The sequence below is a fragment of the Melospiza georgiana genome, chromosome 17 (genome assembly GCF_028018845.1).
Source record: "Melospiza georgiana isolate bMelGeo1 chromosome 17, bMelGeo1.pri, whole genome shotgun sequence".
Lineage (NCBI taxonomy): Eukaryota > Metazoa > Chordata > Aves > Passeriformes > Passerellidae > Melospiza > Melospiza georgiana.
Genome location: NC_080446.1, coordinates 7,389,635 through 7,407,799, shown reverse-complemented (window position 1 = coordinate 7,407,799; position 18,165 = coordinate 7,389,635). Strand labels below are relative to the sequence as shown.

The following is an 18,165-nucleotide window of genomic DNA, read 5'->3' as shown; positions in this document are numbered from 1 at the left end:
AAAAAGACCCCTTTATGCTCTATGTACATTACATCCATTTACAGAGTTGGCCAGTACTGTGTACAACATATAAATATATGATCAAACAGATGCAGAGAGGATACTTACAGGAGCCAAATAACTCACTTTATACATCCAAGAATGAAAATATATAAAAAAAAGGAAAATAAAAAAAGAGGAAAGAACACTGCTTTAAATGTTAGGTGATGGTCACAGAGATGCACAGCTCGATGCTCGCAGGTGCTCAGCTGCTGTGGGGTTTCAGGTCCTCACCACAAAGCTGCAGTGCAGAGCTCACTGACCCTATCACTGAGCTCCAGGGAACCTCCAGTGTTCCACAGCAGTTTGTGGAAGTTGGCCAAAGGAGGCAGGCACAGCGCTGGGCCAGTTCAGCCAGGAACAGTTCCCTGGCCACGCAGCTTCCTGCAGACCAGCAGAAGGCATTTGCTTGGCACTTGCCCCGAAATTTTTTTTCCTCTTCTTGCATCCTCCACGTGGGTTCCATGTGGCACATGGTGGGCTGTACAAGGCTCCACAACCACCTGCAGAGCACATCCCTGGGCACCACATCCTGCTGGAGCATCCAAAGACTGCACAGGACCATCCCTGCAGGGCATCTGCACAGCAGCACTTCCCACACAAACCGGGAATGGAGATGGCAGAAGGGGAGAGTGGAAGACTGTAGGGCCTCACCTTGTGCAGCCCTGAAATAGCAAACACCATCTTCCAGTTCCTTTGGATGTAAGGATTTCCTCCACACAAGGTCCAGGGATTGCCACAGCGATCGGCCTCTCCCCCGGCGTCAGCCTCAGAGCACAGCTGGAATTTCCATGACAGCAGGAAGCAGCAGGATCGCTCCCATGGGGCACAGCCCACCCAGAGCAGGGTGTCCCCATCAGCAGGAATGAGCTCTGCACCGTCGACCTCCGTGGGAAGGCAGCTCAACGTTCCTCACCAAAACAAAGTGTAACAGCGTTTCTACTATGAACAGAGAGTACTTTGTGTACTTTGTGTACAGGCGTTAGGATCAGTCGTTATCAAAATACACACACTGAATATACAACCTGTCCCACGGCCATAATTTATTATCTCACCACAAGGCACAATACACAGAGCTTAGAGGGTCCTATACAGTCGTCGTGGCAGAAGGCGCCGCAGCCTTTGCACATGATCATGGCTTTGAGGCTGCACGAGCACTGGAACGAGATCTCATCAACACTGCTGCTGTCAGCAAACATCTGCACAGCCAGGGCCGTGTTCCGGCTCGCAGCAAAGTTCGCTTTGTGGGTGAGCTGCACCACGCTCCCAGCAAGGCCTCGGGGGAAAGCCGGAGTGTTGGATGAATAATTAAAGCTGGTGGAATTAAGCTGCAGCTTTGAAAGCTTCCCATAAAAAGCTTGCTTGATATTGAGCTGAGAGGGGATGGATGAAGGCTCCAAAGGGTGACACTGTCCTTTTCCTGGATCCCTTGAAAACTTAAAGAAGGGCCAGTCCATGACGAGTGGCTCTTTCTGTGTGTGCTCGGCCAGTTCCGTGGGCTGCTGGGCCACATCCCCCCGGTTCTCTGCATTGCTCTTGGCTGGGCTGCCACACACCAGCACCTTCTCACTTCTGATCCCTCCCGCGGTGCTGCTGTGCTGCTTTGAAGTCCACTCCTCCCTGGCAGCTGGGATTCCTTCTCCCAGTGCACAGCCCTTGTCCAAGGCAATCTGTTTGCCAGGGGACAAGGTTTCCATGGCTGAACTGTGTTCCAAAGCCCTGGAGTGATGCAGCCTCACGCTGGGGCTGGAAGGAAAACCAGAACCAAAGAGCTTTTTGCCTTGAACCCCACTGTAATTTTTATTGACCAATGCACCTCCTGTCTGATTTGGTCCAAGAGAAGTTACACCTGGAGACAAAAACTGAGGCTCTGTAGAGGCATTCAGCTTCTCTGGGCTTTTACCTGCTGTGACACTTGGTAAAAGATTGTGCTGTGGCATCCGGTGGACCTTGGGCAACTCCTTCTGCTCCTCAAAGCTACAGGAAGAAAATGTTCTTTCCCGAGGGTCCCCATCTTCAGACTTCAGAGAGGCACTTGCCACATTTGCCAGTTGGTCTTGGCAGCTTAAAGTCGCACCAACTTTGGAATGTTTTTCTGGGACAGCCTGATCCTCTACACCAGGTAATGCTGCTCCTGATCCACAGGTTTTTTCCTGGGGATCTTTGGAAGATCTCACTGAGCGAACATCATCGCTCCTGCTTTGGGCGCTCGTCTTTATTCCTACACCTGGAGAAGAGTCTTTGCCAAAATAGTGACCATTGCCTCTGTCCAGCTGCAGGGAGAGGCTTTCTGACTGCTTCTGCAGCACTGGTTGTGCAATTTCCAGCTTGATGTTGACGTGAGACACTGGCAGAACTTCTTCCAGTGGAAGCTTCCCCTTCAGCAGCTGCATCACCAAAGGGTTGTTGGTCTCGATGGAGGACACAGGCCGAGCAGAGCTGGCAGGACGCTCAGTTTTCTGGGGTCCCCACCTCTGAGGTGGGGGTGCCACCAAGTCCCCAGAACAGGCTGGACTCTCTGTCTCCACAGACAATTTTGACCTAATCCCATTGCGTTTCTCACTGCTGCTGTGACAGGAAGAGCCTTTCCCAGACACCTCCCTACAGCTGACACTTCTGAAACACATCTCCACCTCCACATTCTCATCAGCCATGTCCCCTTCCCAGTCAGAAGCAGTGTCTGTTGTTTCACTGTGTGTACTCTGTATTTCTTCATCTCCACTTCTCTTCAACTCCTGAGTCTCTTCCAGGGGCTGATGTGCGTTTTCTGGTTCGGTTCTGGGGCACCTCTCCCTTCGCTGCAGGAGTTTTTCAGAGGTATCTATCCTATTCTGAGAAATAAAGTCACCATGCACAGAGGGCTGCAGCAGAGCCTCTGCCTTTTGTTCCTCATTACTCAGTTTGCCATCACTGCCTTTCCCTGCCTGCAGCTCTGCAGTGTCACACACTGCAGGGATCGCTTTCTTCACTCCAACAGTCACTGTTTTGGAGGTATTATCAGCAACACCTTTTTCCAGAAATGTTTGGGAGTTGTTATATCTAAAACCAGACACCTTCTCTGGATCATGGCGTTCTGAGACACCCGATGACAATTCTGGTGGAAAAGGACAACTGGAGGAATTTTGCTTTACATCAGAAGGACAATCCAGCTGTACGGTGGGAGCACCAACATCTCCAAGTTCCACCACAGCCCTGTGTCCCGTGGCACTGACCCCAGCTCCCTGCCCCCCAGAACACGACCCACTGGTCACCACAGGAACCACACATCCCAGCTTTGTGCTCTCCTGTGATGCAGCACAAGATGGGAGCTCGGTCCTTGGGCCATGGAGGAGCTGCTCAGAACTCTCCTCCTGCCTCTCAGGAGTTGCACTGTCCAAGGATGACACAGTCAGAGAACCACAGAACGGTGTCCTGGGTGACCCATCACCAGGCCGAGTGTCCCCTGACCCTGTGGCACAGCCTGGAACGCTGCTCCTTTCGCTTTTTGAGGAAGAGTGATCTTGTGTGGCAGAGAGGCAGGAATTCACGCTGGCTTCCTGAGCAGCCCCTTTGGAGTCAGCCTTCCCTCCGCTCAGATGAACAGACAGCTGTAGTTGTGCTCGCTGTAGATCTGACGCACGTTTTCCATGAGCTCTCTTGGATCTCCTGTGCTGGGAACGGCCGCTGGATTCTCCTCCACCGCCTCCTTCCTCGGAGCCTCTCCCCCCACCAGGGCCACCCCCTCCTCCGATGGCGGCGGTGGCGGCCTCGCGCTGGGCTCGGGCTTGCAGAGCACGGGCCTTAATGTCTGCGAGGGTGCGGGCCCCGGGGCGGCCCCGGCCGGAGGGCTCCGTGCTGGGGATGATCCGGGGGCAGATCTGGTAAGTGGGCTGACCTTTAACCACCCAGGGTGGTTTAATACGTGAAAGTTGAATCTGAAAGAAAAGGGAAATGCGGTAAGTTCTAACACTGCCCGTCTCCAGTGAAATGCGTTTCATTTCACTGTGATGGCAACTGCTCATCACAATTCTTAGCACAAAAATTCAACAAAAACCTCAACTTGAAATTAATTTGGGCAGAGAAGCAGCACGATCCCACAACCTCTGCTCTGTGATCTGTAAAGCTCAGTTCACACTAATATTGTTTTACCAGAGGCTGCAGGCAAATATGAAATAAGTTATTTATATTCACGTCTTCAGAGATCAAACTGGTCTTCTCTACACCAGGATGACTGCCCTGAACCTACCAAAATGGGTATCGTGGTCAACATGGAAAAAGTCAGGAGGAACACTGAGATTCTGTCCAAATGCAAAGGAAAAGAACTCAGAAACTAGACAGGATAAAGAACACAATTTCAAGGTCTTTTGCAGTCAGTCAGCTCATTTCAGGCAGTGTTTCTGTAGCCACAGAAATGCAAATGAAGGGAGTAAGTCAAGGTTACCCTGTGCCCTTGTGCAAAGACCTTGGGATGATTTTCCATTCTTTGCCTGTCTAAATACGACAGCAAACCCTGGCAGTCAGAGGCACTTCACCAGCTCTACCAATGAAACCCTTCGACTTCTTCCCTTAAGATGGCAACACTTGACATTTTAATAATGTTTTGATACTACTGAGCACGGCAGCCCTGAGATACAGCAGCTCTAAAGCTCGCTCTTACCCGGATGGGTGGGACTTTGGGCTCCTCTTTAGTAGGCTGTGGCTTTTCTGGGTGAACACTTTCAATTGTGTTACGAAAGGACTGACGATCTTCAAGCCGGGGCTTCTTTTCGGGGAAGGACGCAGAGGCAGCCTCCTCAAAGCTTTTCCTCTTCTGCTCCTTGGACTCCTGAGCAGAGTTCTCCTGGGGCAAACTGGGAATTCTGCTGGTAGCTGCCAATGATGGATCTTCAGATTTGCTGTTTGATTTGGAAGTCTCTGGAGAGAGGTGCAGTTCAGTACTCTCTGCCTTCAATCCTGCAGCTGAGGAGCTGGTCAGATCATCTTTCTTCAGGTCTGTCTCAGGCTTTGGCTCTTTATGAAGTGAGGGATCTGGCCCCACGGGAGCAGGCTCTTTGGGAGTCTCCGTGTGCTCAGGCTCCCTCAGTCTGTACAGGCTCCTCCTGGCCCGGCAGCGCAGGTCGGCCCGGGAGCGTTTCCGGAAGCGCCCGTCCCTCTGGCGCGTGGCCGGCCCGCGCGGCAGCCTCGCTTCTCCTTTAACAGACAGCTCTGTCCTGTTCTCAGCGTCCTCCTGCACTGAATTCTGCGCCTGGGATTCTTCCTGGGTCAGGCCCAACCTATAATGCAAACACAAAAAGCCAGCTCAAAGCTAAAGCTCACCCCAATTTCAGTGTTACTGAATAGTGCCAACATGGGCAGAGAGTCATCAAAGCCTCATTCACTCATCCTGCAAGGGAAGAACCCACACATTCCACACTGCTATCACATGGAATGAAATAAAAACCCCAAAAATTTGTGATGGAAAATACCATCAACTTTTCTTGGAAACAGAAGAAATGGGCTACAAAATTCTGCTGAACCCAGCTAATCCCACTAAGGATTTTCCCAGAACAACAGCTGGAACAATTCACCCCACAACCCGTGTTTTTCAAGGAGTTTATGCCGCACCTGCTCAGGTATCCACAAAGAGAAACACACTCTGCCACCTGCATAAGCATGGATAAAGTAAAATTTCTCACTTTTGCCCATAGTAGTCCTCGAAGAACTTCTCTTTCCATTGCTCCACTCTCTTTTCCTTCTCCATCTCCTGCCGGATTCGAACTTGCATCTCATGGGTAAATTCACCTACATGGAAGCAAGAGATTGAAATTCAGTTCCAAACAAAACTCACTCTGCAAATGCAACCTCTAGTGTTTGAACTGTACAGCAGCTAAATATATGAAAGGCAGACCTGCTGTTAACACCCTGCTCCCCATCCTACTCTGGATCCACATGCTGCCTGTGGCTCCAGGAAAAATAATGTTTTGACAGACAGGCCACCTTTCAAGAAAAAATAAGTCTGGCACTACTTTACACCTTCACTACTTAATGCTGAAGGTCCCATGGGACCAAAAGAAATTGTATTTTTGATTTTAAACAAAAAAAAAAGAAAAAGTTGGGGGCAACACACAGCAAAGCTGTACTAAGTTCCCACTCATTAACTGCAAAAGAAAACCAAAAATCTTTCAAAAGGAGCAGCTATTCCCCAGGCACTCAGGAAAGCAAAGCCACTCACCATCAGCGAGCCGTTCCCTCCAGCTCTGTGCAGCGTGGGTGAAGAACTCGTTGTTCAGAGCGCTGCCACTGAGGCGCATCAGCCCGTCAGCCCCCACCTAGCAGGACAGAGCCAGGACAAACAGCACATCTGCTCCAGCTGTTCCACACTGAAGAGGTAATCAGGGAAGGGAAAACACCTGAGTGCTCATACCTGTCTATCGACTTCAGGCAGGAGGTAAAGCAGCTGCTGCTGGAAGTGTGATGGAAGCGCGTTAAAGGTCCTGGAGTTGATCAGCGCTCGCAGGTTTGTGTTGACAAGGATGGAGCCTGGGGTTTCAAAGTCAATATCCTCACCCCTGTTCCGTTTCATTTGCCCTGGAGTTTAAGGACAGGCAAATAAAATTAACACTGTTGTACAGAAGTATTTCAGCATGAAATTTATGTCAAACTGCAATAACAAAAAGAGCAAGAGACATGATAAAGACTGCAGTATTCAAGTGTGAAGAATGACTCTCCAGCACAGTAATTAATAAATCCACATCTGGAATTCTGACATGAGGTCACAGTTCTGTCATATTCAGGTACCATTCTCAATGCTGCTCTTCAGACCAGCCAATCTTTTAAACAATGTTATCACTAGCACTCAAGGTGGAAAACCCAGCTTGTGACCTCAGGTCATCAAATGCCTCCTGGTGCTCTTTTCTCAGATACATGTGGACCTCACCACCACCAATTATTTTTCTGCCTTCACCAGGAGCACATACCAGCCGTGGGCTTTCGGATGCCCCTGAGCAGCTGTGGAGGATCCCTGTTGATCTCTGTCCTACTGCGCAGGCTGGTTTTGCACAGGGCCAAGGAGCTGCTGCTGCTGCTGGATGTGCTGCTGCTCTCCCCATCAGCGTGCCTTCCTGTGAAGCCTAAATGCAAAACAACATCATAAAAATATGCAAAGACCAGTCAAAGCCCAGCTGGGAGAGTGGTTTAATATACAGGAATTCTCTGTTACTAACAAATCTGCTATTACAGGATACCAACTATTTTGAGTGAGTTAAACACACACACAGCTCTGCAGTCTCACTCATTCTCAGCAGGTGTTACAGAAATTCTCAGGCAAACACTGATGACTGGGGACTGACTGAGAGAGGTCTGTGAGGTCATTAGGACCCCCCCCAAAGCCATGCTCACCTGAGGCAGACTCCATGTGTGCCCCATTTACTTTCAGTGGTGTTAACACCACCCGTGGCAGCATCACACCTGTCTTTTTCTTCTGTTTGGTTGTCTGCAGACCAGAGAGAAACCAAAAACAAAACAAAGGAATGAAGGCATTATGGAAGAGTATAGTAATCCTCTAAGCAGCATGTTCCTCAGTTAAAAGAGCTGCCTGGCTCCTCCTAGCTGAATCTTCAGGCAACACTATATTTAGGACTAGCACAGAATTCAAAATTGTCTTCCCATACATGATCCCTCACCATTCTGCCACTTCTTGTCCAAGGATACAGACTCGTAACTATCTCTGGGGCACTTATGCACAAACAGTCCCTGTCATACCACCCCAATAGTAATGAAAGCTCCCCTGAAGGCTTCATCCTTCCCATTAGTTCCACTTTTTCCTACCTGGGAAGCAGTTCTGTAGCTCTCCCTGGTAGCAGGTCCCTTGCTCTGAGATTCGGTGGAACACGAGGCGTTAGAAGAAGTTTCATCAAGAGACACTGAAAGAGATGAGCTCTCAGTCAGACACAGAAGTAGGTCCTGGAGTTTAAGGTTAATGTCACCAGACACTTACCATCATTGTCACCACTCACAGTGCTGGCTTCGTTGGACCCACAGCTTTCTGCATCTGCTGTGTCCTCCAGCTCCTCCCCTTCTGGCACTGACAGGTTCCGGGACCACTGCAAGGCATCTTTCTAGAGGGGGAACAGAACTGGGGTGGCTACAGCCCTCCCTCCCTCCTAAATCTACACCAATGGTTAACTGGGTACACTTTAACCTTCAATTTTTCCCCTATTTTAATCCTTGATGTAGAAAGGGATTTTAAAGTATATTTGGACTCACAGCGGAACAGAAGTCACCTAAACTAAGAGCACTTCATAGCCCCTTCCTAGACAAGTAACACATACCCAAAATACCAGGTTAATAATAATTAATTTAATAGAAAGGTTCATAATATGTTATAATTTTCTATAAGTAATTAGTTTGTATTAAAGAGAAGCATCTCACTATAAAGAACAAGCAGCATCAGAGTGGCCAAACACTAAGAGAGCAAGCTTAGGAGATGTATTTCTACTTGTACAATAAAAGCAATTTCAATGCCATCTATTTTCAGCAAAATGTGTCAATTCAACAAGAGTTTCTAACAGCAGAAAGAAGATGGAAATGAAATAGCTGAGATCAAGTTGATATTTATCAGGGAATCCAAGAGTACAAAACAATGCAAAAGAAAACCTCAGGACCAGAAATATTTTCAATATTTAATATTACTGGAACAATAAACTAAAAATAAAAAAGTATTCCAGAGAGATTTCAAGATCTGAGGAAAATACTGATGCTAAATAACACAGAATGTAGTGGAACACAGAACAAGCAGCCAGAAAAATGAATATACATTTTCCTATCAAGATTTTACTTGTCGCTACAAGCTCTTGGACCAATTCCTTGGTTGGCTGTTTTCTCTTGTGGCTGGCAGCAAGGGAGTGCACAGATCTGTTCTGATGAGCAGCCACCTGAGCTGGACACCAGGTAATGAAGTAAGAGGATTCAAGAAATAACAGTTGGGGTTTTTTTAAAGAATTTATCATAGATGGCTGAATACAGCTGAAAGGTACAAGCTCCAAGGAAATAATGAATTCCAGACCCTCTCTCACATGATGATCTCACTGCTTATGATGCTCAGTGACAGGGTAACACACAGCCGTGCACAGGGAGCAGAACTCACCCCTGGCCCTCAGCTGGGAGCAGAGCTCAGCATTTACCTTGAGTGTGAAAAGGCTGATGCGTCCAGGCAGTTTGTAGAAGAGCCCATCACCTCCCCTGGAATTGGAGTGGAGCATGGCGTTGAGGCAGGCCAGGGGAGATGTGCCACTGCAGCAGAGACAGAGAAAAGACAGAGCTTAGGAAATAGATTATCAAGAAAACAGCCTGAAAGAGGTGGTTAAAAGGGCATCCTTTAGCTGATGAGGGGAACAGACGTGATGCTTTAAACTTTATAGGACAGTAAGAACAGTGTCACTGGTTTCATTCTGACCTGTACATCAGCCTTGTACATCACAGCCAACAGTAAATGTGACACCAATTTTAAAGCTATGCTCATCTGTTTTTAGACATTTCTAACTTTCATTATCTGTTTCCTCCTCTCCTCTCCAGGAATCCTTCAGTGTTGGACTGATTTTTTAAAACCTCCAGATTTATTCAGCAGCAGAAACATGTAACAAACTATAGACACACATGTTACTGGAATGTCTCCCTGATATGTCACTGACCAAACTACTCGAGCAGAGCTCAGTACAAAGGCTCTGATGCTCTCATTTGTTAATTCCTACACAACTCCCTGGTTAAAGCCCCATCCTACACTCACACTGATGGAACTGCTGTGCCACGTAATATGGTGTTTTCCAGTAAGCCCCACATGTACGGGCAGAAAGTTGTCTGGAAGACACATTACAGCACTACTGACTGCATTCCTAGTAAAAGTGAAACTGAAAACTGGACTGAGATAAAATATTTCAAAGAAAATCACTGTCAAATTGAAAACATAGAATTTCTGTTTCCACCCTGTACGTGCCTGGGTTTTGGACATTTCTTCACATTCCACTGCAACAGGCAAAGTTACCCTGTATCACTTTCAGATCATGTGAACAAAATTTCCAGCCTTCTGTCCTGTTAGACAGTGTTTTCCCCTCTGTGTTTACCAGACACTCCAAGCACACTCACCAGCCACAGAGCTCTCTTAAAACAGCAAACTAAGTAATTTTCCCCAAAACAAGAAAAAAACCAAGCAGTTAAAACTCTACCAAGGAGCTAAACTCAGCATGGTACTGGCTCATGGGAATGTCAGTGCCTGGCATGGAACACAGCCCTCCCAACAGAGCAGCATGACCCCCCAACCAGGGAGCCCCACCTCAGAATTGATTCAGAAGGAAAAACATCTCAAGGCACTGAGCACATTTCCTTCAGGAAATGGAGTTTCAGGAAGAGCTTCTATACAAGCACCAGCAAAGCCTGCTGCACATTCAGCCAGACAGGCTCACTGCCCTTATCCTGCAAACAATCACACTCTGAAGAAAACAATCTTTTCTTAAAGCAGAGAATTAATGACCAGGGAAGGAAAAGCAGATATCCCAAGGGAAACCATCGACCTTTAAAGGAATGAGTTAGGTTTGTGGGATTTAACATGACACACGTTCCAATGTCTGGTCTTTACTTACACAAGTGTGACAGGTCACTTGTAAAAACTGGGAAAGCACAGGATAATTTATGTGTGTGAAGAGCCCTGCTATTATCTTTGGCAGGGGACAGCTCGTGCACAGAGATCTTCAACTGCCTGCTGGGGTAACATGACTTATGTGAGAGAGTTGCAGAAGATTGATTAAAGCAAAGCTCCCCTTATGAAGATCCTCATTAAAATCTGTCTGATTTCTATGGAAATCACTGCCCATATCCAAACCAGAGAAGATCTCAGAAAGCATCACAGAATCATGGAACACTTTGGGTTGGAAGGGACCTTGAGTACCATTTTGTTCCAAATCCCCTGCCTTGGGCAGGGACACCTTTCACCAGACCAGGTTTCTCCAAGCCCTGTCCAGCCTGGCCTCAGAGACTTTCAAGGAAGGAGCTTCTCTGGGAACTTGTGCCATGACCTCACCACCCTCACAGCAAAGAATTTCTTCCTAATATCCAATCTAAATCTTCCCTCCTTCACCTGAGTCCATTGCTTCTTGTCCCCTCACTACATGCCCCTGTGAAAAGTCCCTCCCCAGCCTTCTTGTAGCTCATGGAAGGTGGGTGTTCCAACAGTTCCAAATCTGATGCAGCAGCACACACCAGCCTCATGCCTCTCCAAACAACAGCAGGTCCCACACCCAGCACCTCTGTACACGTCACTGATTTTCACTATTCAAAACACCCCAGCTGTTTCCTGATTTCACACAAACAAGGAGCAGAAACAAGCTGACATTTAGGTCCCAGAAGAAATCAGTTTACCTTCTGTAGTTGGGTAAAGTACAGGTTCAGGAAATGCAAATACCACAGTGAAAACAGTCCACAGAAACAAAGGCAGGGAGAAGCAAGACTAGAAACAGCCCTTGCATCTGGATTTGTCAGAAGTCCCTCACTGGACAGCAGCTTTTCATGTCTCTGGTAGTCAAACCTCCTTTTTTATTTTTTTTTTTTTTTTTTTTTTTTTGCCAGGCAGCAGCAACTGAGGCATTTGGACTATCACAGTTACCCACTTTCTTTGAGCTGCAAGACACTCTGTATTTCTACTACTGTCATGGAAACAGATGGAAGCTCACAGGAACTTAACCAAGTAAAGCAGTCTCCCACTTCTGCCCTTTCCAAGGCTTTGTATCAGGTTCTTTTCTACATGAAATCCACTCTGAGATGGGCATCTCCTCCTACAATGTCAAGAGCCACAACCATGAGATGTGAGCTGTGCTCTCCTGATGCTGAAGAATCTGAGCACAAGCCAGTGACATGGAGAAGACTGTCTCTTCTAAAACATAATGTCTGCTCTAGAAATGAAGCATCAGAGGAGATCAAACTTAAACTGTTCTCAAACTCAAGTCACAATAGCAGAAACTATTGTAGCTGGGAGCTACTTATGTGAGAACCATGGGAGTGAGTGGTAAGTACAGTACAATGCAGGGGCCTGATCTGCAAGAGGCATTTACTTCACAATAGATGGATGAAGGGACTCCGTATATTATCTAAAAATCCAAGAACATTTTCCAGTTATTATCAGTGAAAAAGAAACCCTCATAATCTGTATATAAATGTCTGTACTGTCATCTGAAATTACCAGGCTGAAAAGAGAAAAAGGGAAGCAAAGTGGGCTGGGGATGAGGCAGAACTGTATGAAGCAACACCAGCCTTCATACACTGCCTCCCCCATGCTGCACACTGCTTTAGACAAAATCATCAATACTAACCTCATTTCCTTTAGACCTTCAGCCTCTATGACCTGCAGAATCTGTTTTGGGGTCATAGGAGCATCTGAGTAATTTTCCAGCACCTGAAAAGACAGAAAGACCAAGTGTCATTACAGAACTGGCTTCTACATTCCCAGAACTACTCCATCAGCTGTGGCCCAGACCCAATAATGTGCCCCTTCAAGCTTGATTCACCTGCAAAGACACACAGTCAAATTTCAGGCTACCTCAAGATCCTGGTGAACATGGATCAAAGCCACAAAAGGCTTCACCTTCATCTCTTCCCCAAGTAACTGAAATATAATCATGGAGGAGAAAAAGCAGCAGAATTTGGCCTTGACCCCACCCAATGGAAGCTTTACCAGACTTCAGTATACATTAGATGGAGCTGCTGCCACATAAACCTTCCAAACTGAACAGTGGTGACCTGTAACAATGTAAAACCTTTTCCTACCTCTCCACAAAGCATCCAGTAGTTTTTTGTCACTAAAAGTATTACTGTGCAGCTATATAATCCAATACTGTACCTTCCTCAGATTACTGCATTCATTTCCTCTTCACTCCATCCCAGGAAGGGAACCACAAGTTAAGAGTCAGAATTCGTGTCAGAGGACAGAATTCAGAAAAGGACAAAAAAAACCAGTAAAGGATTTGGGAAAAAAAAATTGGCCAGAGACACTAAAAAGACTTAAGACAGCTTGCTTTTGAAATAAAATGAAGAAAATCAGGTATTAAAAGGCAACACAATAAAAAACAACTCATCCTTTCATAAATTATATCAAGAATAGAATTGTCACTTATATACAAAGAAGTAAAGAGGTTATTACTTTATTTTTTTAAGCCTGTGGAACTTACTGCTCTGAAATGTCTAGAAGCAAAAACTCAAGGATTCAAAGAGAGGACCGGACATTTCTGTGGATAAGAAGATTATCCACATAAACAGGAAACAATGAGCAAAAATAAGCTGCAGTAGATGTAAACCACTCAGTTTCTTTGGGAGCAGATTACCCTACAGCTGCTGACCACGCGCCTTCCCCGGCAGCAGACAGGGCTGCTCTTGGAATGCAAAGGCACCCAGCTCCATAGACCTGGGGCCACGAGCTAAGAGAGGCTGAGACAGGCACAGACCATGGTCTGGAACAGGCATGGAAAGCAGCAGCAGGAATTCATTCAGGAACTTCTTCACAACCATGGTCTAAATTCCCCCAGCATCACGGCCACGCGACGCACAGCCCCGGTGTCATCTGTCCCCACATTTTAGGAGTCAGCACCACGGTGCTGTCTCTCAGTCTGACTGGTGTGGAAGCCTGAGGAAGGACCCAGATGCCCCATTTTCATCAGTAACATCTAGAAGTGAGTCACTGCAGCAGCCACGCCAATGGGACGTGAGCAAAATCACCCCAAAGCTGTGCAGGCCAACGTTTGCACCTCAGACCATCTCCACCCTCCACAAGGAAGAAAAACCCAAGTGCAGTTCTGCACTTCAACTGTGTGTTGTGATATGGGTGGATGGGGCTTGGAGCAGCCTGCACTAGGGGAAGGTGATCTTTAAAGGTCCTTCCAATCTAAATCTTGATTCTACAAATGAAATTTCTCTCATATCCACCCAACAGGTATTCTGCAGATGCTTGAAGCTCACAAGCTTCTGAGAATGAGGTAAGAACCTCATGGGGAAGAGAATTAGAGAACTAACTTGAGTTAAAATCCAATGAAAACACAAAGAGTGTAAAGAAAAATCAAAGCAAGTGATGAGCCATATTCAGAGAGAGTAAACTAATTAAATTCCATACAGCTCCATCACACTTTTTGCTCCCCCCATAGGTTACAAGGTCTCCATGCCTCCCTCCTGAGCTGTCACCCCATCACTCAGAGGCTGCAGACAGCTGACACAGGAAACTCATTGCTCCTGAGCCCAGGGAGATCTGCAAAATACAACACGTCTGTTCCAAAAATCAGGGAATTATTCAAACCTCTCTGCAGTGACAGACACAGCAAGTGAAGTATGTGGCCTAAAACTGAGCACAAAGGAGCATTTACATACGGATAAAAGAATGTATGCTCAGGGGAACAATTTCCAATCAAGAGCTGTATTAAGTATACAGAGCACTTAATGGAAGAACTGGAGGAGAGGATCCTGCAAGCTTCAGACACCAAATCCCAGTCTCCAGCACTGCCCCTTCTATCCCTCCCCAGCCTGACACTCCCAGCACCACATCAGTTCTCCACCCAGAGCTACAACTTCAATATTGGCTACACTTTACCCCCAAAACAGAATTTTCCCCCACTCACTATTTACAGCAGTGGTAGCTGAGGGTTCCTATGCCCCTAATTATGGAAGTTTACATCACTTCCTCAATTTACTGCTCATCTAGCTCTGACAGCACATGTGGGATCCTGCCATGGCTTTGGGCATCCAGATGAACCTTTAAAGTTTATTTTATGGAACGTGCAGAGTTTTGGCTCTGTAGGAGGAGCAATGAAGAACATCTTTTGCCTGCGATTCTCAGAAACGTTGAGCAGAATACAAAATACACCAGCACACGTCAGAGAGGGAAATTAAAAGCATTTTGACAGGGAGCATGTGTAAGCCTAGTGTGAAATAAAGATCTATTTTTAGTGGATTTACAATCAGTCCTGCAAGCTGCAAGTGCAGCTACGCAACTGTAGGTCTCTTTAAGTGGATAATCTAGTATGAGATCGTTCTATTTCTGGTTCATCAATGGCTCTAAGATGCTGTTGAGGCTTAGACATCTCATGCACCCACCGTGCCTGAGGTGCTGGCCAGAAGACAGGTGAGAGGAACTGTGTGAAGAAATGCCTTCCCCATCACACAAGGGTGATGAGGTGTATTAGGTGACTGCTCACGTGCTGCTTTGGGCAGCCTATAAATGCTGTTTTTTTTCACTCTCAGAGTTCAGGATGTTTGAATGAGCTGACTTTATGCAAGGTCACACAGCACAGCCTCTGCCCCCAGGGTCACTTGCCAGGAAAGCATCTCTGCCATCTGCAGGGACACACCTGGTCCAAAGAACCTGGATCCCAAGGAGAAATGCAAGATGGAGAATGAGACCACCAGGCTCCTGCTGTGAAGTTTCACAGTAGCTGCTTTATGCCCTTCTCCAGTTTTTCAAGCAAAGCCACATGGATCTAAAATATTATCATTTACACACAAAAGATGATGCAAGTTGCTGGAAGTCAGATGCTTGTCTGATTAGGTTTTCTCCTGGCAAGCAGTAAGAAAACATTCCAATAGCCAAAAAAATCTTACTCAGAAGCACCAAGAGTTATCCTGAACATCCTCAGTACAAGACATGAGCCTCATTGGACTCACCCACACTGTTCCTTCTGAATGTTTACATGCTTCAATACATAACCTGGGCTGGCAAAACAAAACAAACACACACAACATAAAAAAACAAGGAAACAAACTACCCTCAAGCTCTATAAATCCATTTCTCCAGAAGGCCAGGAGCTACACAGAAGGAATACATGTATCCTCATGAGTAATACACCACTGACAGGGCTGTGGGGAGGAACTGTGGGATCCATTCACATCCAAGTAGCTGGATCATCCCTCACTCCATCCCTGGCACTGCTGTACCTGTGTCACTGTGTCACCAGGAGAGAGCCAGCTCCTTCCACTCAAATTCCAGCCAGCTCAAACACCTCGGCATGCAGCCCTTAAATCAAACCTCTAACTAGCTCCCTGAAAGACACTGAAGTTATTTATCTTTTTTAGATTTCCTACTTCATAACCGAGGTTGAAGACAGATCCAGCTCAAAGGCTTCACAGAGAGAAGTCACCTTCCTCCCAGTGCAACGACAACGGCATTCCCACAGACATCATCAGGGCAGAGCTGGGCTGGGAAGTTGAAGCCTTCAACAAGGAAATTCTTTAAGACAAAAGGACTGAGACATCTCAATGGCCACATCCCCTAAACCCAAAAGTGACCAAATACGGGCTGATTCAGGGATGTTCAGCCCAGCTGCCGCTACAGCAGCCCAGCACTCGCCACCGGCCCCGGGGCGCTGCCGGTGCACAGAAGTACCCGCACCCTCGGTAATTAAACCAGAAACTTTTGACAGCGGCCGTGCCCTCTCCGGAGGCTCCGGTTCCTCGCACGGAGCTTTAAACCCATCTGAAAGGAAGAGAACGAGAGGGACCGTGCCCGCAGCGCTGCCCGGCACGCACGGAACCGCAGCGGGACGGGGGCACCTCCCGTCCCACACCGGGACCCGCTGCAGCCCCGCCCGGCGGAGGCCGCGGGACCCCGGCGGGGGCAGCTCCGCCACCGAGGGCCGGGGGCCGCGCTCGCACCGCCCCGAGTCGCAGCTCCTTCGCACCGGGCTGAGAAAGAAAAACAACCGCGCGGGAGAGCCCGGCCACAGCGGCCGCCGGAGGAACCGCGGGAAGCCGCGGGACCGGGCGGGGAAGCGGCAACACCGCCCGCGCCCTCCAGGCGGGCCCGGCCCCCGCTTTTACCCCCTCAGGAGCGATGGCGGCGCCGCCGGCCCCGTTACTCGGGGAGGGGCCGGACGCGGCGGGGAGGCCCTGAGGCACGGCGGAGCCCCCGCGCCCCCTCCCTGGACGCCCCCCCGGCCTCACCAGGCGGGCGGCCTCGGCCCACGTGCGCTCCTTCTTCCTCCTCTGCTTCATCTCCTTCATCCTCCTCCTCCTCCTCCTCCTCCTCCCGCGCGGGCGGGCGCGGCGGGCGCGGACCGTTGGGCGCGCGGGCGGCAGGCGGGCGGCGGCGACCGGGGCGGGCTGGGCGCGGCGGGCGCGGCGGGCGGGGCGCGAGGCGGGGGCGGCTCCGGGCGCTACGGGAGACGGCGGCGGCGGCGGCGGCTCGGGCCCGGCATAACAACGGGGTCAAAGGGCCGGGAGCGGGGCGGGGCGGCGGGGCCCGGCGACGGTGGCCGCGGCGGGACACGGAGGGACCGGAGGGGAGGGGATGGAGGGGCGGGCCTGGGGCTGGTTTGAAGGAAAACAAACCGCAAGAACTGCCGGGAGTTGTAGTTTTAATGCGTGACACCAGCGCAGCACCGCTATAGCCCGCGGACTACAAGTCCCGGCGGCCGCTGCGCCTCATGGCGGGAGAGGCCTCTGCCGCCGCATGGCCGCGGCGGGGAAGTGGCACCGCCCGGGCCGGGGGCGGCCGCGGGACCGAGCTGGAGCTGAGGGCTCGAGGTTGAGCCCCCGCCGCTGAGGGCTGCTGCGATTGGAGTTCCAGCATGCCGGTTAGCACAGAATCAGTTGGGCTGGAAAAGACCTCTGAGATCAGCGAGTCCTACCTCTGACCCAACACCACCATGTCCAGCAGAGCAGGGCGCTGACCGCCACGTCCAGCCTTTCCTTGAACACCTCCGGGGACGGTGACTCCATCACCTCCCTGGGCATCGCCTTCCAATATCTAATGATCCTTTCTGTTAAGAAATTCTTAGTAAACCTCCCCTGGCACAGTTTAACGCTGTGTCCTCTTGGCACTGGTTGGCAGAACAGCCCGACTCTCATGTGGCTACAACCTCCTTTCACGGAGGTGGAGAGAGTGGTAAGGTCACCCTGGAGCCTCCTTCTCCAGGGTAAACACTCCTGCCTCCATAAGACATGTGCTGCAGACTCTTCCCCACCTTCACTTCCCTTCTCTGGACATCGTGGTTGTACTCCGAGGCTCCTTCTCCCCACAGCACTCATAAAGGATAAAAAAACTGGTTTAAATCAGCACCACCAATTACAGGGGCCCACCATGGACTGGGATTCTGGCAGGGTTTCACCAGCACTTCTGGTACCCAGGGTGCCACATGCAGGCATCAG

At 49.1% G+C, this 18,165-nt stretch overlaps 1 protein-coding gene across 3 annotated transcripts; it reads right to left on the bottom strand.

Moving 5' to 3' along the window:
- Nucleotides 1–623: 623 nt before the first annotated feature.
- On the bottom strand, nt 624–17,020 carry ASXL1 (ASXL transcriptional regulator 1). 3 transcript variants are annotated; one of them, XM_058036207.1, is made up of 12 exons: nt 16,960–17,020; nt 12,354–12,436; nt 9,180–9,288; nt 7,994–8,114; nt 7,825–7,919; nt 7,396–7,489; nt 6,975–7,127; nt 6,422–6,585; nt 6,230–6,326; nt 5,694–5,799; nt 4,676–5,291; nt 624–3,953 (listed from the first exon to the last, which is right to left on the bottom strand). In XM_058036207.1, the coding sequence occupies exons 1-12, from the start codon at nt 17,017–17,019 to the stop codon at nt 1,086–1,088; spliced, it is 4,566 nt and encodes a 1,521-aa protein (XP_057892190.1). In that variant the 5' UTR covers nt 17,020; the 3' UTR covers nt 624–1,085. The 3 variants fall into 3 exon arrangements, with proteins under 3 accessions (XP_057892190.1, XP_057892192.1, XP_057892191.1); XM_058036209.1 differs by lacking the exon at nt 16,960–17,020 and adding an exon at nt 12,881–16,436; XM_058036208.1 differs by lacking the exon at nt 16,960–17,020 and adding an exon at nt 15,622–16,436 and having other exon boundaries at nt 12,354–15,500.
- Nucleotides 17,021–18,165: the final 1,145 nt, after the last annotated feature.

Excerpts from the sequence above, each read along its gene's own strand:
- ASXL1 (XM_058036207.1), bottom strand. The coding sequence starts at position 17,019 with ATGAAGGAGATGAAGCAGAGGAGGAAGAAGGAGCGCACGTGGGCCGAG. Across the intron at positions 12,437-16,959 it reads GGGCCGAGGCCGCCCGCCTG|GTGCTGGAAAATTACTCAGA; the intron begins GTGAGGCCGGGG and ends CTGTCTTTTCAG. Across the intron at positions 7,128-7,395 it reads ACACATGGAGTCTGCCTCAG|GCTTCACAGGAAGGCACGCT; the intron begins GTGAGCATGGCT and ends TTTTGCATTTAG.